Genomic DNA, 27,623 nt, shown 5'->3' on the forward strand with positions numbered 1-27,623 from the left:
CCAGAGAACAACTATTTCAGTGACTTTCAAATACAGTAATTTAAATATATGTCCCTAATAAGGCTATGCCAAAAGGAACCAAAAAAATTGCCAAAGTAGCAACAACAACTCAAGCTGTTTTTAGTAATCATATTGTTGGTGGTAGAGTTGATGTTATTTTGAAATCATTATTTGTGTATTGTGGGATAAAGCTGGACTGGGGCAGGAAATGTATAAGAGGAGCACGGAACATCTTTTTATACCAAAAGTGAAAAAGAGATCAATAACTATTTACTACGGTTAAGTCAAAGGACTCAGGAGCCAACCTGAAGAGACCCCCTCTTCTTAAAGATGAGACACTTTGAGCATCAATAGGACAGTAGCTGCAGTGGCCTGAAACATATACATGATTTAATCTGTAACTTCATGGTGAATCTTTTAAACAAAACCCTCATTGGTCGCTTTGGGATGATGCTGGAGAACCAAATGATAATTTTGAAGGCTGGTAAATACAGAGAGAGAATAAAGAGAATCAAGCATATATCCTGCCTTCTTTGTGTGATCAAATAGTAGAAGAAGAGAAATTTTTCTTTATAGAAGTATTTTGGTTAGTAAATGAAGAAGGGGTGATAGAATATCACCATTTTTAGCCCCTAATGAATCAGTATATCTATGTAGTGACCATTAAAAGCTGCTAACATCACAGAAGGAGAGACAACCAGAATGAATGTGCCTCTTGATGGAAAGATACAACTCCACTTATGAAGTAATCTTACCCCCCACCCCAGAGAGTCAAATCTGAATTTGATCAGGCCTCTAGATCTAAATACTGATTTATAGAAAATGAAAAGGACAGTAGAGCAACTGGTTACCACAAGGAGGCAACCAGTAAAACCAGACTCTGAAAAACTCTATATAGGACAAAATGTTGAGTCTTAACAAATATGCTGCAAGAAGAAGAGGGAGTGTAGGGTATATGTACACATTAAAAGAGATTTAGTTGATATATTAACCATTTGCAATGTATGGCTCTCATTTGTATCATGATTTGACCAAACAAATTGAAAAAATCATTTTTGAGACATTTTGGAAAGTTGAACATGGACTAGGTATTTGATATGAAGGAATTATTGTAATTTTTAAAGGTGTGATGTTATTGTGGTTATACAAAAGTTATTTTCTTTTAGAAATTTATACTGAGATTATATTAGATGAAATTACATGATATCAGGAATTGGTTTCTGAATAATCCATGGTTGGGTCGCAGGGGGCGGGGGGAGTATGTGAGGATGTAGATCAGGGTTGACAAAGTAGCTGTAAAGGACCAGATAGTAAAATATTTTAGGCTTTTCAGGCCCTGTGGTCTTTGTCACAGCTGCTCAACTCTACCTTTGTAATGTGAAAGCAGTACTTAAAAAATGATGTTGGCTGTGTTCCAATAAACTTTATTTACAGTAAAGACAACAGGCCAGATTTAGCCCACAGTTTGTCGTTTGCTAACAGCTCCTGGTCTAGATATAAAGGTTGACCATGAAGTGACAGTTTTTGAAGCTGGGGATTCATTATACTGTTTTCTCTATTTTTCTATATATTTGAAAATTTCCATAATAAAAAATAAAGTAGTTCATTTTTGGGTAAAATTATACTAACAGGGAGTTGGGCCTATTCTCTTTTTTCTGGATACAACTCTTATTAAACTAACCAGGAAGTAGCTCTGTCTAGAGGAGGATTATTTTTAAGCTGTCAAAGAAGCAATATTTTGGGCTGTTAAATATTAAAATGACACATGCACCTCTAAACCATTTTCACTCGTTTAGTTTCTCTGTATTCTGCTTAGTTTAATTTCTGTGTGTTTTGTGGCTGACAGTATGATTCCTTCATCTAGGCATCAGAGATAAAGTGTCTGATCTGGATGAGTTTCTGCGGCAGACCCTGATGGGAGCATGTAGTCCTCCTGTTCCGCTGCTAGAGGGCGTGAGTATTATTGCTTCCAGAATCGGTGTGGAAAACCCTTCCAATCATCCTGTCCAAGGAATCTTAAAATTGCATGCTCATTTACCACTCCAAGACAAATCAGCATTATTAGCACAGACATAGGCATAGGTATTGGGCGGTGTAAACTTACCTTCAGAGGTTGCAAACTGGTGGCTTGCTCAGTGCATAAAAGGTTTTTGAATTAGTTGCAAACACATGAAAATCTAGTTTTCCAGATTCTTTCACTCAGTTGGAAAATGTGGCCATTTTGAGCTCTCACTTGGAACTGAGCAAGGGCTGACTCTACTTCAGCATGGACATTTGTAACTCCCACACCAGGTGACTTGAGACCCCTTTTCTTTTGCTTGGAAGACGCTGGACCACCACCTACCTGCTTTCAGCAGTTCTTTTAAATTAGTATAGCTTTTGAGCTTGTTGGTGAAAATAGTTTTCTTGTTTTTGTGAAATAAATTTATTGATTATGACGTTTCTAAGTTATATTTTGTCACTATCTGTCGTACCAGCAACATTCTTTGTATCATACATGAAATGCAGTTTATGAAGGTTCCAATTTCTTTACATCCTTGCCAACACCCGTTATTCTCTTTTCGGTTGTAGCTATCCTAGTGGGTGTGAAGTAATATCTCACTTCGATTTGCATTTCCCTAATGACTAATGATACTGAGCATATTTCTATGTGCTTTTTTGGAGAAATATCTGCCCATTTTTAAATTGGGTTATTTATCTTTTTATTATTGGGTTGTAAGAGTTCCTTATAAATTCTGATTACAAGTCTAGATCAAGATATATGATTTTTAAATATTTTCTCCAATTCTGTAGATTATCTTTTCACTTTCTTGATGGTACTGTTTGTAGAACAAAAGTTTTTTATTTAGATGTCATCCAATTTATCTTTTTCTTTTGTTGCTTGTACTTTTGGAGTCTTATCTAAGAAGGCTTTGCTTAACCCAAGGTCATATAGATTTACTCCTATATTTTCTTCTAAATGTTTTATAGTGTTAACTGTTATATTTAATTCTGTGATCCATTCACAATTCCTCTTTAAACTTGATTGGCGAACACTCTGTTTCTAGGTGATCTTTATATTTTATATAGGCATACCTCATTTGATTGTGCTTCACTTTATTGTGCTTTTCAGACACCGCATTTTTTACAAATTGAAGCATTGTGGCAACCCTGCTTTGAGCAAGTCTGTCGGCGCTATTTTTCCAACAGTATTTGCTCACTTTGTGTTTCTGTGTTACATTTTGGTAATTCTCACAATATTTCAAACTTTTCATTATTATTATATTTGTATGGTGATCTCTGATCAGTGATCTTTGATGTTATTATTGTAATTGGTTTTTGTTTTGTATTTTTAAATTAAGATATGTGCTTTTTTTTTTTTTAGACAATGCTGTTGCACACTTAATAGACTACAATATAGTGTAAACTTTATTTTTATTTTATTTTTTTGCGGTACGTGGGCCTCTCACTGCTGTGGCCTCCCTGTTGCAGAGCACAGCCTCCAGACGCGCAGGCCCAGCAGCCATAGCTCACGGGCCCAGCCGCTCCGCAGCACGTGGGATCTTCCCGGACCGGGGCACGAACCCATGTCCCCTGCATCAGCAGGCAGACTCCTAACCACTGCGCCACCAGGGAAGCCCTAAACTTTATTTTTATATGCACTGGGAAACCAAAAAATTAGTATGGTTCACTTTACTGCAATATTTACGTTATTGTAGTGCTCTGGAACTGAACCTGCAATATCTCAGATGTATGCCTGTACTCTGACTCATTTAATTACGTTTAGTCTGGGACCGGCTAAACACTCAGTAACATTTGAATGAATGAATGAAATCATGAACAAATGAATTAATAAGTATCCTGCAGTACATTGACCTTGATTTTGCTATTCTTATCTTTAGCTGTGAATGTGTTCCTTCATTTGTTCATGTGTTCTTTTGCATGTATATGAATATGTAAGTGTCATAGAGCAGTTCTTTTTTTTTTTTTTTTATAAATTTATTTATTAATTTATTTTTGGCTGCGTTGGGTCTTTGTTGCTGCCCAGGGGCAACTCTTGGTTGCGGTGTGCAGGCTTCTCATTGCAGTGGCTTCTCTTGTTGCAGAGCACAGGCTATAGGCATGCGGGCTTCAGTAGTTGTGGCACACGAGTTCAGTAGTTGTGGCTCGCGGGCTCTAGAGCACAGGCTCAGTAGTTGTGGTGCACGGGCTTAGTTACTCGGTAGCATGTGGGATCTTCCCAGACCAGGGCTTGAACCCGTGTCCCCTGCATTGGCAGGCAGATTCTTAACCACTGTGCCACCAGGGAAGTCCGAGCAGTTCTTATTAGGAAAAAAATGTAAGTTTGAACATTAAGAAATGGTTAAGTGATGATATTGGAATCAGCCTTTGTTTTTATTCTTTTTTCTAGCTTTAATATGTATCTAGAGAGTGAGAATTAAACTCTTCCTTTCCCTCAGTGTAATCAGAACACTCATTGCATTCATAAGAACATCGTTGTGAAATGAGTAAAAAAATCAGAACTGAAATGCCATCAGCAGATAAGTGGATAAATTACTGCCCATGTATAATACATAATGTCAATAAAACAGATTAAAAGAATGAGGGAGATTTATATGTGCTATAATAGAAAGATAGCTATGAAATATTAAGTGACAAACACACATTGAAAAACAATATACATTTTTCAAAAAATACAAAAGAGAAAAAGATAGACATGGGTGGATGTTGACTTGTGTGTAGAAAACCCTTTCTCAGAGAGTATATGCCAAAGCGTTTATCATGGTTCTTTCCTGGAGGTAGGATTGTGGGGGGTTTTGACTTTTGTCATATTTGATTTTTTTTTAAATGATGATCATATTTGCTTTTACAGAGACTAAGTAATGATATTTTAAAAATTCTTTCTAGATGAAACTGTAATATAGTCCTAGAGACAGAAATCTTTCTTTAAGATAAATATTTTCCTATCACCAGAAATAATACTATAGAGACTTGTATGATATTAGGCAGTTCAGTGTCACTAGCTTTGAATGGGTAAAAATATAAAGGTTAATTTGAGTTCATTTAAAACTTGATTTTAAAAATATTATGTTACCTCTCTTATATAATCATTTTGTTTTTTTTACCTACAGCTCCGTAATGGGAGGAATCCTTTAGATCTCATTGCTCCAGGTTCCAGGCTGGAATGTCAAGCTTTCCAGGACTCTTTAAGTACTTGGATTGTTACTGTAGTAGACAACATTGGAGGAAGGCTGAAGCTGCGTTATGAAGGACTTGAGAGTTCTGATAATTTTGAACATTGGTTGTATTACTTGGATCCATTTCTTCATCATGTTGGTTGGGCTGCTCAACAGGGATATGAGCTTCAGCCCCCATCAGGTGAGGAGCAATATAACATTTTTCTTTTAATATTACATTATTGTTTATTATATTCTTATTAATATCTATGAGACTGAAAAATACATTATTCTGCATATTATGGAAGCCTTTGTTAGTTTACATAATAGAGATATTGAAAAAATGTATATGGAGTAGTTAAATGCCTTTTTTTTTTTTTGGCTTTATTGCCTTAGTAATTTGCCACACATATTGATATACCTTCTGCTCCAACTTTTACTAACTTCTGCCCCAACTCATACTGATCTGTTACCAAAACTGAAGAAAAATTCTCTAGGTAGCATGTACATAGTTACAGGAGTAGGACAGGTCTTGAGTTCAAAGCAAATTGTTGATTAAAAGATATCCCAATAATATTAAAACAGGAGTTAATGTTTGAATCAATTTACATTCATTATTATGTGCCCCAATTTGGATGCTATATTATATTATTTTGTGGACAACAGCAATCCTTATGATCTTACTGTAGGTATTTTCACCAAACCACTACCCAGGTTCTGAACAGAGGAGACGAGGTACTGAAGTTAAAGTTATAAGTTCTCTGAGTAAAGATGGTATAAGTGGGCTTGAACCCCTTCCTTTTCCCAGTGGAAAGTGACTTTTTTATGTGAATGGTTTCAGAGCAGTTATAAAATGTGTCAGTTCTTACATCACTTAAAGCATCCTGTCTTGTTTTAACTAAAGCCATCAGACATCTGAAAACTGAAGTTGAGTGGCAAGAGATCTTGGCCAAAGTGAAAGAGGAGGAGGAAGAGCCATTACCATCTTACTTATTTAAGGTAAAAACAAAAATGTTGTAGATAGGTACTTATCTTCTCACAGTAGAGTAAAGCAATATGGGGGAGCTGCAAAGCATAAAATAATCCCTGGCGTCAGTGAGAGTGCTGTGATGCCTGAAGGAGGGAAGAGGTGTGAAGGCTAGCGAGAGTGATGATCATCGTTTTTTCCTAAAAGTAGTCCAGGTTTTTTCCCGAAGCGCTCTTAAAGCATTTTGAGTCTTTTCTTTTCTACTCTTAACTACATAGCCTTGACTTGTTATAAAATAAACTTGTTTTTTCTCTGTATGACCCTCGTGTTCCGAATGTAGAGAGTAGGAGTGCTTCCTTTGGGTTTTTTTTTTTTTCCTAAATAATTTTTTCCAGGCTGGGAAGACAATTATAGGATTAGATTATTTACCAGAAGCTGGACAGTTCCATTATTTTAATTAAGAGTAGTATTCAGTTATATATGAGTATAAAATTAATGTGCAGATACTATATTTTATTCCCTCTTGGCATTTGCATTTCAGGATAAACAAGTGATCGGCGCTCATTCATTCTCTGTAAATATGAAATTGGAAGCTGTGGATCCCTGGTCTCCTTTTGGGATCTCTCCTGCTACAATTGTTAAGGTAAAATGGAGGCAACTTTCTTGGTAAGAATTCTTGTCAGGGTGACTGGTTTAGGAAATTGGTAGTGTTTTAATCTTCAAACTCCACTAATCCAACCCATTGTTTCTCCTAAGCTGTGAGGCTAGAATTAGTTCTGTGCACATTTTACATTTGTAATGTCTGGTTCTTTGTGGCCCATTCCTTTGTCAGAGCTTGGCTGCCCCAGCTAACCAAAGCCTGGGCACCAGAGTAGTGGGCTGCACATTCTTTGGGGCAGGCCTGGCTGTACATAACTATAGAGGAGATTTAAGCGGCAGGTGGCCCACGGTATCTGAAAAGTTTGGAGGCAGGCAGTGTCATCAGTGTCCAGCTAGGTGCAGGGCTCGTTGGGTGAGCAGATGTGTGGGGAACGGTTGATTAGTGTCACAAGATCTGCCAGTAGGATTGCTCCAGCCATGGATTCCAGATCCAGACTTTAATCTTTTGGAAGACTGACAAAAGCGAGGTTCTTGTTAGAAGTAACCACAAGAACCGGGCAGGTTGTCAAGGCCCAGTTACTCAGTAACTAGAACTGAGGCATAAGGTAGAGGATTTCGTTTTAAGAGTAGAGCAGAAGCCCATTTACTGAAAGTAGAACCAAAAGTCAAGTGTGACAAGAGGAATAGTTATGTGGACACTAAATCGTCTGACCTGTTGAGATTTAAATTTTCCTTACCTTAGAAGAAGATTATTCTTAGAACAAGAAGGGGGCTTCCCTGCTGGCGCAGTGGTTAAGAATCCGCCTGTCAATGCAGGGGACACGGGTTTAAACCCTGGTCCGGGAAGATCCCACATGCCGCGGAGCAACTAAGCCCGTGTGCCACAACTACTGAGCCTGCGCTCTAGAGCCCATGAGCCACAACTACTGAAGCCCATGCGCCTAGAGCCCATGCTCTGCAACAAGAGAAGCCACCCCAGTGAGAGGCCCATGCACCGCAACAAAGAGTAGCCCCCGCTTGCCGCAACTAGAGAAAGCCTGCGTGCAGCAACAAAGACCCAACACAGCCAAAAATAAATAAAACAAAATAAATAAATTTATTTTTTTTTTAAAAAAAAGAGTAACTTCACAAAAGGAGGGGGAAAAAAAGAACAAGAAGGGATTCTGAACTTGCAGTGGAATCAGAAGGTCCTTCCTGAAGTTGAAGGGTAGGTGGTAAGGAGCCAGGGGAGTTTCATAAAACCTTCTCTTTGGCATTTGAAACTAGGCTAGGATCTGATCTAATAAACTGGTGTAGTTGACCCCTCACTGAGCCTGAACTAAGCTTTGTTTGGAGCTCAACAACTTGCATTTAAATCTAGGTTCTGTTTCTTCCTGTCAGTGTAACATGGAGCAGGTTATTTAACTGCTTTTTAAACTCAGTTTCCTTTTCTGCAAAATGGGATTGATAATGGTACCTCGTTAGAGTGTTAGGAAGATTAAAGCTGAATTAATACAAAAAAAGCATTTAAACAGTGCCTGACACAGAGATAACATTTACTGAGTGCTTAGTAGTAGTATTAAAAAACACTTAATTTACTATTAATGTGGCTATTAACTTTTGTAACACGTTCAGCTATGCCAAGGAAATGACGTGTGTTTGTGTGTGTGCGCACACATGCGTAAACATACACGTATTGGGATTGACATATATACACTACCATGTGTAAAACAGCTAGTGGGAACCTTCTGTGTAGCTTAGGAAGCTCAGCTTGGTGCTCTGTGGTGACCTAGATGGGTGGGACAGGTGGGAGGGAGGTCCCAGAGGGAGCGGGTATATGTACACATATAGCTGATTGACTTCGTTGTACAGCAGGAACTAGCACAACATTGTAAAGCAACTATACCCCAATTAAAAAATCAAAATTTGTCTATTTTATGTGTTAAATCATACATACAGGTTTTTGATGAGAAGTATTTTCTGGTGGAAATGGATGATTTGCGACCAGAGAATCGTGCACAGCGATCCTTCGTGTGTCATGCTGACAGTCCTGGTATTTTCCCTGTGCAGTGGGGTCTGAAGAATGGTTTACACATCAGTCCCCCTCCTGGTGTGTATTCATTCTTTTCTGATTTGTTTGCTTCAAAATGAGATTTATCAGATGGCTTTACCTGGATCTTTTGTCCCCCTCTCTCCTCACACCCAATCCTGTCCTTAATGTTTTGGGGGCCCAAGACAAGAGTAAACAAAGACCTATATTCCAGTATCTACATACTTAAAAGTTATAAATTAAGCTTAAAAACTAGTAAATAGGGACTTCCCTGGTGGCACAGTGGTTAGGACTCTGCGCTCCCAGTGCAGGGGGCCCGGGTTCAATCCCTGGTCAGAAAACTAGATTGCACATGCATGCCACAACTAAGGAGCTGGCGAGCCACAACTAAGGAGCCCGCCTGCCACAACTAAGACAGGTGCAACCAAATAAATATTTTTAAAAAAACAAAAAACTAGGGCTTCCCTGGTGGCCCAGTGGTTGAGAGTCCGCCTGCCGATGCAGGGGACACGGGTTTGTGCCCCGGTCTGGGAAGATCCCACATACCGCGGAGCGGCTAGGCCCGTGAGCCATGGCCGCTGAGCCTGCGCGTCCGGAGCCTATGCTCCGCAACGGGAGAGGCCACACAGTGAGAGGCCCGCATACTGAAAAAAAAAAAAAAAAAGAAACCTAGTAAATAAAGTATGTCCTACTACCTTGATAAATATCTTCATAACATCCTGGGGTTCCATGCAGCTTCCTTAGTTCATTCCATCTGTGTCTGCTGGGAGGCAACAGGGGTGAGGGTAGGATGCAATGAGTGTTGGGAGCTGATTTATGAGAAGAGGCCTTAGAGCCAGAGTTAGGAGGTAGATTACTGATTTTTAGGTTTCTGGGCCTCCTCTTAGAGGGAGACTCTTTGGACCTCAGAGGGAGATTTATGGTCAAAAGTAGAACTCAGGCTGTAAGTAGGAAGGTAGCAACTCATTTTCCTCATGTTTGCAACTTTGCAAAATTTAATCTTGGACCCTTTAATCAAGGTTACTAAATATGACTTATTTGAGCTGAAATTTTAGGTATTTTTTTAATTTAGAGTATCTGGAAGTGTAAGGTGTTTATCTGATTTTTATGTCAGCAAATCAGATTATTTGACTGGCCGTGTATATACTTTATTGGTAAGCTCTTAGTAAAACATAGCTTCACTTTCTAAATGGTGATTGCTGGAACACTGGGCTGGAAGTGCTCTTTTCTGTTAATAAGAGTCACAGACTCTGAACCTTTGTCTTTCGTTCAGCCTTCATTCATCCATCAAACATTTTGTGGAATGTTTGCTTTGAGCCAGGCATTGGACTAGTCACGGGGGAAACAAAAGTGAGAATGGCAGTTCCTTCAATGAGTAAATAGGGGAAAACCGTAACAACCCCCCAGGTTCTCCCTCATCAGTGAACAGACAGTGGGAGTGCCTGCCTGGTGGTGATGGTTGGGGGGACATACCTACAGGAGCAAGTTCTTGCTTTGCAGGAATGCTCTGAACATCCCAAGTTCCTTATCCTGCCTGCTGCCATTACATGAGAAGAAAAAAAAATTAAAGATATCACCTCTCTCAGCATTGTTGTAGACAACTCAGCTGTCTTTGTAAATATCAGTAGAAGGAAAGTAGTAGATTATGTAATTAAAAATGGTAGTTAATTTACTGTCAGGAATTGAGGGGGAGGCAGAGAGAACATGGTGCCACTCTGAGGTGGGCAGAGGAGGTGACTGCAGGGGCTGTTTGGCTGTAGGCTGGTGTGCTCTTGAGTAGCTTGCTCTGTGCCTGTGGGAAATTGAGCTCTGGGGAGCGGAGGTGAACTCAGACACGGCGGGGCAGCCAGACTCAGTCCAGCTCCTTTCACAGAGCCGGTGCCATCAGGGTGTCAGGTCAGAGGGGCTTCTGCCAAGAACCTGTAGACTTAAGCGGGGAATTAAGCTCAGCTTTTTTACTGAAATGAATTCATGATTCAGCTTATAGAGCACTGAGATTCTATAGAACACGAATCTGAAACCTGTGCTGGGAATATTAGTAGTTGCTAAGACATGTTTAAGGGAATAGCTTTACGAAAGAAAAAAGTCTTCACCGATTAGATAGTGCTGTAGGTTGCTCTTTTCCTTTAGACCTTGGGTCTCTCTCCTTTAGAGGTGGGATTTATTAGCACAAATCAAATTCAGTCATAAGTGTCTTAAATTCTTTTGGTAAATTGTCAGCAACTAATCATATAAAATATTGTTCAAATAAATGCCTAATTTGAAGTGTGAGTTTAAAAATTTATCCAGAGTTGCTCTATTTTATAAAATTAATACTTTGGATTTAATAGGGTGTTATTTCCCCTCTCTAAAATGATCAAAGTCCTCAAATTAGCAAAATTAGAAGTTGTGGGTGGACACCTGGCAGAGTGGCAAAGCCAGGCAGGCATGTGAGGTGTGAATCATTGCTCTTTTGTCCCTACCTAGGCTACCCAGGCCAGGACTTTGATTGGGCCGACTACCTCAAACAGTGTGGTGCTGAAGCTGCTCCCCAGAGGTGCTTCCCTCCGGTGAGAATCCTGTCCCCTCTGGGCCACTGCTTCGGGGCTGCTGGGGACTGCTGTGCTTCCCTTGCTGTAATGATGTTTACTCTGAAGCCAGTTCTCTCATGCAACCCCAAAACACCTCTCGTTGATTGTAATAAAATGGTCCAAGCAAAATTTCATTTGCTGCGGAAGTTAATTTGTTAATTTAATTAGCTTAACAGTTTATCAATTTGGTTTTTTTTATTAGCTGAAATCATGTGAATTTAAAATTTTAGTTTATGATTAGTTTTGATGGTCCATTAATATGAAAAAATGATGAAATATTAAGGAGAGAAAATTATTAAACTTATTTATGGTTTACAGAGCCAAACAGCAGTAAAAAGCTTAGAACATAAAACAACAGTTTCCTGCTCTGTCCCTTTCCATGGCTTCCCTTCCCAGAAGTATTCACTTCCTATTCTTCTCACTGTTTGTTATTCTCATATTTATACTTCCTCACTTACAATTCGCTGCTATCTTTTGAGTTAATTTTAGATGTGTCTCTCAATTCTGTATTACAGTAAGTGAGTAATCTAGCTATTTTACCTTACCTTTCTCCTCTGTCTTACCTATCTGCTCTTCCTATTAGAGTGATATTACAATTCTCGGTTAAGTCTGAATTTGAGTATTTACATTATCATGGGCATTTAGGTGTTACTCACAGATTAGCAGTGTAGTATTTTACGATATTTTCTTCTTTTATTTGTCCTCAAGTTAATAATTGCCTTGTTTTTCATAGCCTAGTTTTCTTTGCTTATAATACTAGTTCTTCCCACACCTTCCAGTAGATTCTCAAAACTATTAGCGTATCAGGAAATCTGTCATGTCTAATATATATTTTTTAGAGACACCCCTCTTAGCAACCTCTTTTTAGACAGGTTACTGTCTTGGCTTGCCATGTAGTTTTAATTCTGGAAACTGCTCTGCTGTGTCACCCAAGGAATTGCCTCTCCTTCTTCTTAGGACTTGGGATTCCTGTTTTATATATCTCATGGCCTCTTCTTTTTTGGTTTACTCCCTTGTTTTGATGGAGCCTGTCTCTCAGTAGCTTCCTGAAATGGGATGCAAGAGATGTAAGTGTTAGTAGACTTTTGGTGTTTGAAAATATGTTCACTCTACTAACTTGACTGATCGTTTGGCTCAATGTGGAATTTTAGAATGCAAGTTATTTCACTTTAGAATTTTGAAAACCTCAGTTGTTTTCTACTTATAGTGTTGGTATTGAGAAGTTGAAAGCCATTCTTATTCTTGATCTTTCATATATGACCTGCCCTTTTCTCTATCCCTGGAAAGTTATAGAATCTCTTTTGTCACTCCCTTTCAGTGTCAAGCTATGGCTTGGCCTGTCTTCACCCATGTGCTGGGGCGTGGAGAGCACATTCTCTCTGGAAACTTGCGCCTCTCTGTGCTGGGAAGTTCCCTTGGATCTCTTCTTTGATTTCCTTTTCTTTTTCTCTCTTCTCCTTCTGGAATTCTCATTTTGGTGGCCCTCTGGACCAGGCCTCCAATTTTGCCGCACCCTCCCCACCCCCACCGCTTTTCCTGTTTCTTAGGGGTTTTTTTTTTGCTTTGCTTGCTGGAAGATTTCCTAAACTTTATCTTTCAACCCTTATTTTGAGTTTTTAATTTTTGATATCACATTTTTACTTTTTAAAAACTATTTCTGAATATTTTTAATAACATACTGTTCTTATTTTAAAGATGCAATAGTTTTTCTCATCTTTCAGAGGATGTTAATTACCCCCACCTTTTGTGAGTTTTCTTCTTACATAATCTGTTTTCTCCAAGTTGCTTGTTTTGTCTGTTTTGGTCTCTAGTTTTCATATGTTTAGATATCTGGTAATTCCTTGGTGGAATTTACTTGCTTATATTTAAGAAATGGGAGACTAAAAGAAAAAGCTGATTGGAAGCTCTGAGCATGTGGGTGGGGCTTGTCAACCTTGAACTTCCCTATTGGGTAAGATCTGTCTGGCCATTTGTTGGGGAAACCTAAATCCATGTCTTTATGTGTTCCTTCTTGTGCTTCATATTGCCACAAGAAGTCTCTTCCATTTGCTCGCATGGAGGGTAGTAGCAGGGACTGGGCCTCAGCATTCCACATGCTAATCTCTGTTCTGGACAGCATGCATGCCCTCAATAGTTCCTGTGTCCTCCTGCCCAGGGACCTGTTGTTTTACCCTCTGGAGGATAAATCTTATCTTCTGTAGGGAGGGAAAGGGACAGTTACCCTGGGGTGTGGAATGGAGGAGTTGCTCTAGGATTAACTGTTACTTGGAAAGTTCTCTCAGATGAGCACGTGAGTTAATACTGAGTATGTATTTGATTAATTTATCTTCTAGTCAATTTCTGAGCATGAATTTAAGGAGAACATGAAGCTTGAGGCAGTGAACCCTCTTCTCCCTGAAGAAGTGTGCGTTGCCACCATTACTGCAGTGAGAGGCTCCTACCTGTGGCTCCAGTTGGAGGGTGAGTGTCAGCACCCCTGAGAAGCCTTCGTCTGACCACTCTTCTTTGCCTTCCTGTTTACCCCTGTAATGTGGCTTGTTAAACTTAATTGATTAGCTAAATAGGGGTCATGTTCAGAGACTTCTAATTTGTAATGTAAGACTCTGAGCTAAAAATTCATCCTCCTGTCCTTGACCTTCAAATTTTAGGAAATGAATATGAATAAAAGCCTTCACTTATATGGCCTCCTGTTTTCTTGAACGGGAAAATACAAGTTAAATAGCATATATTTTGATGTGACCAAAATACATGAGCATGAGCATTAGTAACTAGCTTATTCAAGAGATTATATTTTGGTTGCCCCGAACCAGTAGAACCAAAAAATATGTAAAATTGAAAAGATATATTATGCTAAAAGTAATATTCAGTGATGGGACAGGTTTGTGGACAGAAAGTAGTATGCGAGTACTCAGCACTACAGCTAACTATGCCTGGGTTTCTTTTTTTTCACTGCTGAGTAGTCAGACTCGGTCCTTCCTGTTGTTCCCGGTTTGTAGAATCGGCCTTTAACATAGGTGTCAAGGACAGTATTGGATGTACATGTTTATGCAACCCCTGCTGAGCAACTTTGTTTACATCACTTTCTGACTTGAGCCCACCAGTCTAACTTCTGGCTTGTTTCTGAGTACCAGAAGTAATGTTTTTATTGAGTAGAACTATAACATTTGCCTTTTATTTTCCAGTTATTTCGTGGAATTGACGACCATATTTGTCAACCATCTGAATGATATTACTGGTAGTTCTAGGTGCTTATTTGCTGTTCCCTAACTAAGGGTCACCCTGTACATTGACTACCTGTTTTGGTCTTTATACAGTTACGCTTGGGGGACAGTTTGCTTTTTCTCTTAATGTTTGTCACAATGAAAAAGTATGACTTCTGTGTAAAGGGAACTTGGTTAAGAGACTTTGTGTCTGTATTATTGCAACAGTAGAACACTGTCTACTAGAACATTGTCTAGAAAGTAGTTTATGAAGAAAGCTATTTAATAGTCTTTAAAAAATTTTTTTTAAATCTAAACAGGTTCTAAGAAACCCATACCTGAATTTATTGTGAATGTGGAATCCATGGATATATTTCCTTTGGGCTGGTGTGAAACCAATGGCCATCCCCTCAGCACTCCTCGCCGAGCACGAGGTAGCTGTCTATTTCTGGGTCAAAGGATTGATTGTTAAATAATTTGCTGTGTGGCTGTTACCAAGTAGGATGAATCTGGACATTTCAGAGAAAAATAAAATGATATTCTGGTTATCCGTTTCTGCATAGGAAATCATTCATTGCAACAAAACATTTATTATCTCACATTTTCTGTAGGTCAGGAATCTGACTCAACTTAGCTGGGACCTCTGGATCCGAGTATCTGGTGAGGCTGCATTCAGGGCCTCAGCAGGGCTCTTGTCATCTCAAGGCCCAACTGGGGGAGGATCTGCTCCCAAGTTTACTCAGATGGCTGTGGGCAGGAATTCATTTCCTTGTGGGCTGTTGGACTGAGGGCCTCAGTTCCTTGTTGACTGTCAGTTGGAGGCTTCCCTCAGTTTCTTGTCATGTGGGCCACTTTGTGGGGGAGCTCACAGCACAGGAGTTGGCTTCCATCAGAGCCAGCAAGCAAGAGAGTGAGAGATTGAGCAAGACACAAGTTCCCATGTTTTGTGACCTAATCTTAAAGTGACGCCCCCCAACTTTAAAAACAGCTTTATTGAGAGATATTTATATACCATAAAATTTGCTCCTTTAAAGTACAGTTGACCCTTGAACAATGTGGGTTTGAACTGTGTGGGTCTACTTGTATGTGGATTTGTTTCAATAAATATGTACTACAGTACTACATGACCCCTGGATGGTTGAATCCGCGGATGCAGAACTGCACGTACGGAGGGTGGAATGTAAAGTTATGCATGGATCTTCGATTGCTTGGGGGTTGGCACTCCAACCCCTGCATTGTTCAAGGGTCACCTATATTTAAAACCTAGTTCTGAGGGCTTCCCTGGTGGCGCAGTGGTTGAGAGTCCACCTGCCGATGCACAGGATTCGAGTTCGTGCCCCGGTCCGGGAAGATCCCACATGCCACGGAGCGGCTGGGCCCATGAGCCATGGCCACTGAGCCTGCGCGTCCAGAGCCTGTGCGCCGCAACAGGAGTGGCCACAGCAGTGAGAGGCCCACGTACCGAAAAAAAAGAAAAAAAAAACCAAAAACCTAGTTCTGTGTTTTTTTAACTAGCAAGTACTATAAGTATTGCTATGTGTTTATACAGAAACCAAAAATAATATTTTTAAGCCTCCCTGGGACAGCCAACTTCTATGAATATTTTCTGGGGGGAAATAAAATGGTGTAGCTGCTTTGGAAAACAATCTGGCAGTTCCTCGAAGTGTTAAATATAGAGCTATGTACTCATGAGAAATGAAAACATATATCCACATAAAAATTTGTACACAAATGTACATAGTGGAACCAATCCAAATGTCCATCAACTGATGCATAGATAAAACAAATGTGGTATCTCCACACCATGGAATAGTATTCAGAAATATAAAGGAATGAGGTGTTAGCACACACCACAACTTGGATGAACTCTGAGAACATTATGCTAAGTAAAAGAAGCCAGTCACAAATCATACATGTTGTATGATTCCATTTATGATTTAACAAGCAAATCTAGAGAGTGGAAAAGTAGATTAGTAGTTACCTAGGGCTCGGGGGTGGTTAAGTGGAGAGGTGATTGCTAAGGAGTACCGAGTCTCTTTTTGAGATGACAAAAATATTCTCAAATTGACTGTGGTAATAATTGCCCAACTATGTGAATACACTAAAGACCAGTGAACTGCGTATGGTTGTCCCTCCATATATGTGGGGGATTGGTTCTGGGACCTGCCATGGATACCAACATCTGCAAATGCACAGGTCCCATAGTTGGCCCTCTGTCTCTGCGGTTTTGTATCTGAGGAATCAACTAACTGCAGACTGTGTAGTACTACAGTATTTACTGTTGAAAAAAATCCACATATACTCAGACCCATGTTGTTCAAAGGCCAGCTGTAAGCTAAAGTTAGCTTAATGCATATGTAACTTTTCCTTTGTCTTTTAATTTTTCTTGACATTTATATATATTTTTTTTCTTTGTACAGTACACAAACAGAGGAAAGTTGCAGTGGTTCAACCAGAAAAACAGTAAGTGATAGTATGTTTGAATAGTTGACATTTGAAAGTTAAATATCTAGAAGAAGAAATAACTATTTCAGAGAGTATATCTCCTCATATATTGTTTTCTCAGATGGAAGCATAATCCTTTAATTCAGCTTTTGATAGTTTATATACTTCTCCTTACAATATGAGCATTTCCTAAAGTGGCATTATATATAAAAGGGTACAATGCATTCTCAAGATGTTCCCCAAGTTGAATTTTCTTTGGCTTTTAGACCCTGAAGACATTTGAATAAGAGAGGAAATAGAGTCTCTATGCTGGTATTTGTTAAGGAAAACAAAAAATTTTAAATCAGGTTATGATTTGTCACAGTGAAAAGAACTTGAGGAAGAAAACAACAACTCTACAAGAAAAGTCACACTCAGAGGAGTGCTTCTGTCTCCCATTAAGAAGCCCTTTGGGACTTCTCTGGTGGTCCAGTGGTGTTAAGACTCTGCACTCCCAATGCAAGGGAACCGGTTTCGATCCCTAGTCAGGGAACTAGATCCCACATGCCACAACAAAGATCCCGTACGTGGCAACGAAGATCCCACGTGCTGCAACTAAGACCCGGTGCAGCCAAGTAAATAAACAAATAAATATTAAAAAAAAAAAAAGCCCTTTGTAGCATTCCTTCATACACACTGTTGAAAAGCAAAGAATTAGTGGTGCCTTTAAAATACAAGGGATTCTGTGTGCATGTGTATTTTTAAAAATTGGGTTTTCAATTCTGTCTTAGCTCAGGCTGCCAGAACAAAATAACAGAGACTGGTGGCTTAAACAACAGAAATGTATTTCTCACAGTTCTGGAGGCTGGAAGTCTAAGATCAGGTACCAGCCTGATTTGGTTCCTGGTCAAGGCTCTCTTCCTAGCTTGCAGATAGCCATCTTCACACTGTGTCCTCACATGGCAGGAGCAAGGAGGAAGGGAGTTCTTTCTTTCTTGTTCTTCTTATGAGGCCACTGATCCTATTGGGTTAGAGCCCCACCCTTATTTACTGCCTAAAAGGCCTATGTCCAAACACACTCACATGGGGTGGGGGTGGAATTAGGGCTTCAACATATGAATTTAAGAGAACACAGTTCAGTCAGTCTGTAGCAAATTCTGTATAATTTATAGCTGCTTTCATGGCTATGTGAGTAATAAAACAATTTCTCTCCAATTGTGGTGGAGAGAAAGGCTGCAGCATTCTAACCCAGCTAGAGGACTGAGAAAGCAATGACAAAAAAACTGGCTTTGGATTTTTCCTTGACTTAGTCATCAAGACTGATCCAAAGGTTTAGTGAGGAAGTATTCTGAAAAGATAAATTAGCCTTTTTCAGTGATTGCTGCATATGGTGTAATTCTGTTTTTGTAATTTGTCTTTAATTTTGAAACTGATAGAAGGAAACAGACCCTATATAAAAATGCTTCTGTTCTTCATCTATTAAAAAAACAAGTACAGATCTTCCTCGATTTATAATGGGATTATGTCCCAATAAACCCACCTTAAGTTGAAAATATCATAAGTTGAAAGTGCATTTAACACACCTAGCCTACCAAACATCGTAGCTTAGCCTACCTTAAATGTGCTCAGGACACTTATACATTAACCTTCAGCTGGGCAAAATCATCTACCACAAAGAATACTCACGTGATTTATTGACTACTGTATTGAAAGCAGAAAACAGAAAGGTTGTAAGTGTATTGATTGTTTACCCTGTGATCTCCTGCCTGACTGGGTTGCTGCCCAGGAACATGGATTGTACCGCATATCACTAGCCAGGGAAAAGATCAAAATTCAAAGTATGGTCTCTGCTGAATGCATATTGCTCCTGCACCATCGTTAAGTGGAAATATCTTTAAGTAGAACCACTGTAAATTGGGGACCATCTGTAGTTTACTTGCAGTTTAAGAATCCAACAAGGAATTCTATAATTTGTTGCTCACATGAATGCAAGTTCATTGGAACATGCAGTATCACAGTACTGTCTACAGACTGTTGTCCCCTTAGAACATGTCCATGGTTTTTAAAACAATCGCTGTTTCTAAAAAAAGTACAATTGAGGAAGCACCTTTTGTTACCAATTTTGCAATCTGCCACATTTGTTTTCTTCTTAGATTGGAAGGAAACTAAGCCTCACATTTTACTGACCTTAGGAATTATCTCATTATTTTGTTGTGTTTTCTTGATGCAGAATACCATCCTCAAGGACTGTCCATGAGGGTCTGAAGAATCAGGAGCTGAGCTCCACAGACTCAGGTATAAGTGCATGCAATCTTAGGGAAAAGACAACCTTTAGCTTCTTTTAATGGACGATATCTAAAAATAACTTATTAAACAATACCTTTGATTTATGGGATGTAGCTTTATAGAGGGGTCTCTTAATTGTGATTTTAAAGAGTTATAATTGTCTAAGATATATTTAGTTTAATAATTATCTTTAGGCTGGTATTTCTGTCCATTATAAATGGACATTATAATATTTTAGCCATTATTTACTGATCACTTGTCAGTGTTAAAGGCTCTGGAGGTCAATATGTCATCCCTGAGTTTAAATAAAGAAACTTAGGCTTTTCAGATCGTGCTCTTTTTTTAAACTGGGTGGTTGAGAGATAGATATTTATTCTTCTTTAAAACCTTTTTATGATATACACACTTTGTATATATATTTTGCAATTTAAAAAAAAGAAAAAAACAAACACTGAAAAACAGATTGTTCCAGAGGCAATGCCTGATAAATTAGACAAGGATCCTTGCTGGAGGCCCAAGCCTTTTGACCAGGGCTCCTTGGAACTACTCTTGACACCACTTTGCTGGTTGTATAATGCTTAGCATCTTGGCTCTGTGTGTTTTAGCACAGATTAGGCATTTGGGTGGTATTTAGTAAATGCCTAGAAAAGAAAGGAAACCAAAGCTCAAAGAGGTCACACAGCTTACAGTAGAAGGGTCAGAAATGGAACTCAAATTGTTCTCAAGTTCAAAACCTGTACTTTTGTCTCTTCTACCCACTGCCTTTCCATAACATCATTTATACATAGAGGATCAGGGCTGCATGACTCCTTATTTTTGACATGTTACTGACCGTTCTAATGCCTACTAAAACTAAAGAATTAAGACATTAATATCTCATGTGACCACAGCCAAAATGTGTTTGCTTTGGGTTTTGTCATATGTCAAGTTACCTTGGAAACAGAGCCTGAGACTCTGATATTTGCATGCAGGAGTTTCATTGGTGAGTGGTTTTTGAAACACTCCTGGGAAGGGTAAAAGATGCAGGACTGGGCAGAGGGAGAAGTTGAGTCACAGTGCAGTTGTAACAGAAGTCTCTTCCAGTCCCGCAGGGAGCCTTGGAGCTGGTATAGCCACTGAGTGTCCCTCAGTGGTGTGTCCCTAGAGGTGTGGTGGCCACACCCTTGTACTCCCTCCTTGGTCAGTTATTGGAAGTGAGCTGCTTCTCCCTCCCCACCTCACAAAGGGTGGGACCTTGGGCAAGGTAGCTCTCTCCTACTGAGGGACAGTTCTGGACTGAGAGATATTCCAGGATAGACTCACAACTAAGAGCTGTAAACTCCCAACATTCCCAGCAGCAGGGAGCATCCCCTGAGGGGATCTGGGTGACAGAGTTCAAATGGAGAAGTGGGCACCGACATGCTGACCACTGTGCTAAGACTGGGTTCTTAATTAGAGAATGAACACTGTGTACTTCAGGGTGCTATCAACACTGGGCAGTGTACACGCTCGTTTCCTTTTGATTAACAGGGCAGTGTCCATCAGAAGAGCTTTCTTTGCTTTATATGAAAATGGAAAATGTTTTAGTGTCCTTGAATTTTTTTACATTTAGTAGCTGAATTGCCAACTACTCATATGAGGGAATTAAAAAAACCTTATATTGGAGTACAGTATTCATACAGAAAAATAGTTGAAGAGAAGGGTCTCTAGGCCTAGTTATACCCCGTAATACCTAAAGAATTTAGAGATGTGGTCACAGAATGCTTTTATCCCTCTGAGGAATCGCAGTGATGGGTGGGCTCCCACATCACCAAACGCTACCAGCATACTAGTTTGGTAGTTTTAAGGGGACAAACTGTAGTTCTGGGTAATATTCACCATCACTGTCTAGAAATATTCTAGAATCGATTATTGAGTCGTTGATCTTCAGGAATCATCATGAGTTCTTGAAGTAAATCCTCCACTTCCTGTAGTGATAGAAGCGTGGGGCTCTGGAACAATGTTGCATTAACCAGGAGTTAATCTGCAGTAAGGATGTTGTTGATCTCAGCAGAGTGATAGCTCTATAATAGACTTGTTGTAAGTATAAGGTATTTCACACTCAGACAGTATGTTAAACTCCAAAATAAGTTAAGTCCTGACTTTATGTAATGGTGGATATGCTGGGTTTTTTCTTCAGTAATTCAGCTTTGGAAATATAGGGTAGAAAACTATTCTGTTCTGAATATTTGTTTCTCTTCATTTCTCAGTTATGATTAATGGAAAATATTGCTGTCCAAAGATATACTTCAACCACCGTTGCTTCTCAGGGCCATATCTTAACAAAGGAAGGATCGCTGAGCTGCCTCAATGTGTGGGACCCGGGAATTGTGTCCTGGTCCTCAGAGAGGTAAGGTTCCCGCCTAGAGTAAAAGAATTTAAGAAATTTTACAGCAGTCTGGTAGACTCATTCAGATAAGGATCAGCGTGCCGTAGGTGTGACAACTCTAGGTTTTATCAAAAGTGACTCACTTTTCTCATGTATTGGACAGTGAACTAGGCACATAATTATTTTTGCTCCATAGGAAACATTCACCTAAGCAGTTCTTCACGTGGCAGGTTCACCTCTGTCAGTGTAGAAAGGTCTTCTGTCAGAGGCCACGTGAGGACCATGCAGGAGTGAACATGAGAGTAGTCTAAGCCTGAGAGGCTGTGTGGTATTAACCTGGGACCGTGATAGAACTACATACACATCTGCTGGACTTGAGCTTCCCAGGCAGGGTGCTGCACTGTGGGTAAGAGATGTGAGGGTTCCAAACCTATCAGCCCTTAGGGTGGTGAGGCTGTGTCTGGGGAGGCTGGAGCTTCTGTGTGTACCATGACTAGGAAAGGATTTGGAAGCAAATGCTAGAGTAATTTTAAATTTGTGGTGCCTGTTTCTTCCTGACCATGATGTTTAGAATATTTAAGAGGGTCTCATTACTGTCTTATTTGCAACTTTGGTCAACTGTCATATCTTCAGTATTATTATTTTGTTAACGTTTGTCAATTAATATGACTAGAATTAATCACCTAGGTGACATTCTAGGGAATAGCAAGGTTCTAATCATCTGCTTTTCTCCTCCCCAACCCATATTTCTGCTTTAAAAATGGAGCACAGGTCCTCACTTTACTGATCAATGCAGCCTATAAACCCAGTCGTGTCCTTCGGGAGCTGCAGCTGGACAAAGACTCTGTGTGGCATGGATGTGGGGAAGTCCTCAAGGCCAAGTGAGTAGGCTCCCCTGCGCTTTATTCTTTTTTTTTTTTTTTTTTGGCTGCATTAGGGGTCTTTGTTGCTGCATGCGGGCTTTCTCTAGTTGTGGCTAGCAGGAGCTACTTTTTGTTGCGGTGCGTGGGCTTTGCATCGTGGTGGCTTCTCTTCTTGCAGAGCACAGGCTCTAGGCGCACAGGCTTCAGTAGTTGTGGCTTGTGGCCTCAGTAATTGTGGCTCGCGGGCTCCAGAGCGCAGGCTCAGTAGTTGTGGCGCACAGGCTTAGTTGCTCCGAGGCCTATGGGATCTTCCTGGACCAGGGCTTGAACCTGTGTCCCCTGCACTGGCAGGCAGATTCTTAACCACTGTGCCACCAGGGAAGCCCCCCCCCTGCCCTTTATTCTTAATCATGCTTAACAGGTCACAGAATTGATTCTTCCATGGATAATATTAGGGTACTTACGTTCCCTTGGGCAGGGCTTCTTCAACTATTTGTGGTAAAGGACCAGGTTTGTTTTCTTTTTTAAGTTGCTATCCTATTATACTTTTATAAAATATGGTAAAAATGAGTTACAAAAATATGAAATTCAAAAGACATACAATGCAGGAACAGCTTTTTTGTTACTAGATTTAAGAGCTATAAAATTACTTCTGCAAGTTACTGTGAAAGTTTATAAAACATTTGCTCTTGTTTTCTGACCTCATCTTGTCATGGATGGGTAACAGTTGGCAGGTTATATTGGTCCGTGGACCATACTCGTGGAACCACTACCGTAGGGTCAAGGAAGACTTAATGAAAGTCACTGTTTTTTTAGTGGTTAGTGTAGAAGTTATTTGAAAACCTTAAACATAGGAACAAAAAGCGGGGACCTTACTTTGCTAATTTAAAAAGTCAGCTTTTAGTTGTCATAGCTTACTAGATTATAAATTTAAGTACAATATAAATTCCTCATTGTTTTCAGAGTCCTCAAACTGTAAAGGACATAGAATATTCTAAGAAGCAAAAATATTTTTCAGGTCTGTTAATATACTTGATTTTTCTCTGTAATCACTAGCCCAATAAACTTGGTATCTGATGTCTTCCAATGGCAGATACAAAGGAAAGAGTTACCGAGCTACTGTCGAGATAGTGAAAACAGCAGATCGGGTGACTGAATTCTGCCGGCAAACCTGTATCAAACTGGAGTGCTGTCCTAATCTCTTTGGTCCACGGATGGTTCTGGATAAGTGTTCAGAGAACTGCTCTGTACTTACAAAGACTAAATATAGTGAGTCAAGTTTTTTAAATTTGTTAACTGTAGCAGCTGACCATATCTCATATCCTAGAAGGTTTTTATTTTGCAGACATTCAGATATAGCAGAGGTATGCAAACTTTTTCTATAAAGGGCCAGATAATAATATTTTAGGCTACGGGTCATAGGATCTCTTTTGCATATTCTTTTTGTTTTGTTTTAATTTTTTTAAAGAACACTTTTAAAAATGTAAATACTATTTTTAGCTTGTGGGCCATACCAAAACAGGCCATGGGTCACATTTGGCCTACAGGCCCTAGTTTGCCAACCTTTATGTACAGAGTGTATATAAATTAACTGTTGCACCTAATAGGATATGGAATCTGTTTATACAGTCTGCATGTATTTATTACGGGTCCACTGTGTGCTGCCACTGTTCTAGCACTGGGATACAAATGTAAAGTAAAAAATTCCTTTCCTCACTGAGTTTACATCTTAATGTGGGAGATAGATAATAAACAAGTGAACAAATAGAGGGAAGTACTATGGAGAAAAATGAAGCAAAATAAGCAAAGTAGGAGAGTGAGGAAGGCTAGCAGGTGGGGTGCTGTTCATACAGGTGGCCAAGGAAGTGAAGGAAGCAGGAGAGCTAGCTGTGCAGACATTGGGGTGAGAGTGCTGGGCAGGAGGCAGGAGTATGTCATAACAACACCTGCTGCCTCTCATTGCGTGTCTTCTCTTTTGTGAAACGGCAAAAAAAAAAGGCATTCAGAATGAAATGTTTAATTTGGAGTCTTGTCAAGGCATTGTTACCCAAACACAAAATTCTGATCCTACTTTTCCTTAAATCCTTAAATCCCACAAGCCCTGATGTCACTTAGGAGAATTAATACAGAGGTGGATTTTACCTTGTTAAACTTGAAGATTTCTTTTAGGGGGTCTCTAATTTTGGGCCTCTTAAACTTTATCATGTGTGCAAATTCTGAGGATCTTGTTGAAATAGAGGTTCTGGTTCATCATGCCATGGGTATCTGGGGCCTAAGTGTCTGCATTTCCAACAAGTTCCCAGATGCTGGTGATGCTGCTGATCCAAGGTCCATATTTAGCGTGACAAGTTTTCTAATTAGTATATGAATCACAAAATCATATGAGAGTATCTAACCTAGTTTCTACTTACATTTATTGGATTATAAACTCCTTAAGAGCAGAGTTTGTCTAACTTATTATTATTGTGTCAGATTCAGCACTTAGTTTAGTAAATTGCAGTGGTTATTAGTGGCCAAGTGAAATGTACTGTTCATATAAGCACATGTATAAGTACACCAATTTGAGCCTTTGGATGTATGTGGATTATGTTATGCTTTTTGTCTTGAATTTATTTTTCACAATGATACAATTGAAATTAGCCTAGATTTTAGGACTCTTTATAATTTTTCCCAATTAGTAATTTGAATGATATCAAATGGATTTATATCCTTTAGTATTCATTTTTTGCAAAAAATTACATCATATTTTGATATTACTTTAATATGTAACTCAGAGCTAAACTACGTATATTTCATTTTTGGAATTGTCTCTGTATTCTAAAATTTATATGAAAATACAAAGGACATAAAATAGTCAAAACAATCCTGAAAAAGAAGAGTAAAGTTGGAGGGCTTACTCTATCTGACTTCAAGTCTTACCATAAACTATAGTAATCAAAAGTGGGGTATTGATGAAAGAATAGTCAAATAGAGTGATGGGACAGAATAGAGGGTCCAGAAATAGAGACAAACTTATGTAGTTAAAGAATTTTCAACAAAAATGATAAATTTAATGGGAAAGGAATTTCTTTCAACAAATGGCACTGGTACAATTGGATATCCAAATCGAAAATGCAAAAACAGAGCTCCTTGGCTCCACCTCACTATATACAAAAGTTTATTCAAGGTAATTAATCATAGACCTAATGTAAAAGCTAAACTATAAAGCTTCTAGAAGAAAACAAAAGAGGTATCCTGAAGATCTTGAGCTAGGCAAAGGTTGCTTAGAGAGGACACAGAATTCACTAACCTGAAGGAAAAACTATACATTAAACATTACCAAAATTAAAACTTTTGCTCTCTTAATAATACTATTTATAAAAAGGAAAAGACATTCCACAGTCTGGAGAAAATATTCTGTTTATTTGTTTGTTTTGGCATCCCTGAGGGCGCACAGATGAGAAGACATTCTTAATCCATATATCCAACAAAGAACTTGTCTCCAGAATATGTTAAAAACTCTCACAACTCAATAAAAAGACGGGTTTTGAAACTAGAGAAAGCTGGTAGTTGTACAACATTGTGACTACACTAATACCACTAAATTGTACATTTTTATATGTTTAGTTGTTTGTTATGTGACTTTTACCTCAATTTAAAAATAAGTAAATAAAAAGAGAAACAAAATGATCTGGTATTCGATAGTGGTGATGGCTGCACAACAGTGTATTCATTCATAGTCTGTGTCTAAAGACTGCTGAATGTGTACAAATGACGGGTTTTATGTTATGTGAATTATATCTCAGTAAAAAATTAAATAAACAGAAAACGATTTTAAAAAGTGAATAAAAGACTTGAATAAACGCTTCACCAAAAATAGATACGCACGTGGCCAATAAGTAAATGAAAATGTGCTCAGTAGCATTAGTTGTCAGGGAAGTGCAGATTTAAACTACGATAAGAAATTACTGTATATCCACTAGATTGGCTAAAATGAAAATTACTGACAATCCCACATGTTGGCAGAGGTGTACAGAGCAGCTACATCTCTCGTACATTGCTGGTGGAGTGTAAAATTATATAACCCTTTTGGAAAACTGTTAGCAGTCTCTTTAAAGGTAATCATATGTCTACCATATGATCCAACAATTCAATTCCTAGGTATTTACCCAAGGAAGATGAAAACATTGCCCACTAAAAGCCTTGTACAAGAATGTTCACTACAACTTAATAATTGCCAAAATCTGGAAACAACCAGGGGCCCATCAGCAGGAGAATAGATAAACCGGTATATTCATACAATGGAATGCTCTTCATCAATATGAAGAAATGAACTACTCATACACACAACATAGATGAAACCCAAAAACATTATGCTGGGACTTCCCTGGTGGTGCAGTGGTTAAGAAGCCAATCCGCCTGCCAATGCAGGGGATGCGGTTTGATCCCTGATCTGGGAGGATCCCACATGCCGCAGAGCAACTAAGCCCATGCGCCACAACTACTGACCCTGCGCTCTAGAGCCCGCATGCCACAAGTACTGAGCCTGCATGCCCTAGGGCCTGCGCGCCGCAACTACTGAAGCCCGCGTGCTCTAGGGCCCATGTGCCATAACTACTGAGCCCACGTGCTGCAACTGCTGAAGCCTGTGCGCCTAGAGCCCGTGCTCCACAGCAGGAGAAGCCACCGCAATGAGAAGCCCGTGCAACTAAGAGTAATCCCCGCTCACCACAACTAGAGAAAGTCCACGTGCAGCAACGAAGACCCAATGCAGCCAAAGATAAAAAAAAAAAGGGCTTCCCTGGTGATGTAGTGGTTGAGAGTCCGCCTGCCAATGCAGGGGACACGGGTTCGTGCCCCGGTCCGGGAGGGTCCTGCGTGCCGTGGAGTGGCTGGGCCCATGAGCCATGGCCGCTGAGCCTGCGCATCCGGAGCCTGTGCTCCGCAACGGGAGAGGCCACAGCAGTGAGAGGCCCACGTACCGCAGAAAAAAAAAAAAAAAAAAGTTAAAATTAAATAAAAAAGAAACACTTAAAAAAAATTATACTGAGTGAAAGAAGCCTTGTTGGAAAAAGTATTTACTGAATGATTCCTTAGATGAGGCAAAACTAGTCTATAGTGATGGAAATTAGAATAGCGATTACTTCTGGTGAGGGGGACTAACTAGGAAGTGACCCTGGAAACTTTCTAGGTTAATGTAGA

At 39.5% G+C, this 27,623-nt stretch overlaps 1 protein-coding gene across 6 annotated transcripts in view; it reads left to right on the top strand.

Annotated features, from left to right (window-relative positions):
- The window catches only part of SFMBT1 (Scm like with four mbt domains 1), a 132,574-nt gene that overhangs the window by 96,288 nt on the left and 8,663 nt on the right, over nt 1–27,623 (top strand). For all 6 annotated transcript variants that reach the window (XR_009542768.1, XM_060161600.1, XM_060161601.1 and 3 more), the window contains 13 exons: nt 1,865–1,953; nt 5,112–5,358; nt 6,061–6,155; nt 6,665–6,766; nt 8,662–8,812; nt 11,219–11,301; nt 13,656–13,782; nt 14,843–14,956; nt 16,943–16,985; nt 19,177–19,241; nt 21,461–21,600; nt 22,351–22,460; nt 23,536–23,711. Coding sequence is in view for 5 of the 6 variants with exons in the window: in XM_060161600.1 (XP_060017583.1) it covers nt 1,865–1,953; nt 5,112–5,358; nt 6,061–6,155; nt 6,665–6,766; nt 8,662–8,812; nt 11,219–11,301; nt 13,656–13,782; nt 14,843–14,956; nt 16,943–16,985; nt 19,177–19,241; nt 21,461–21,600; nt 22,351–22,460; nt 23,536–23,711 (1,542 nt within the window). In the remaining variant the exon portion in view is untranslated. The remainder of the gene's footprint in view (nt 1–1,864; nt 1,954–5,111; nt 5,359–6,060; nt 6,156–6,664; nt 6,767–8,661; nt 8,813–11,218; nt 11,302–13,655; nt 13,783–14,842; nt 14,957–16,942; nt 16,986–19,176; nt 19,242–21,460; nt 21,601–22,350; nt 22,461–23,535; nt 23,712–27,623) is intronic.

The sequence above is a fragment of the Lagenorhynchus albirostris genome, chromosome 10 (genome assembly GCF_949774975.1).
Source record: "Lagenorhynchus albirostris chromosome 10, mLagAlb1.1, whole genome shotgun sequence".
Lineage (NCBI taxonomy): Eukaryota > Metazoa > Chordata > Mammalia > Artiodactyla > Delphinidae > Lagenorhynchus > Lagenorhynchus albirostris.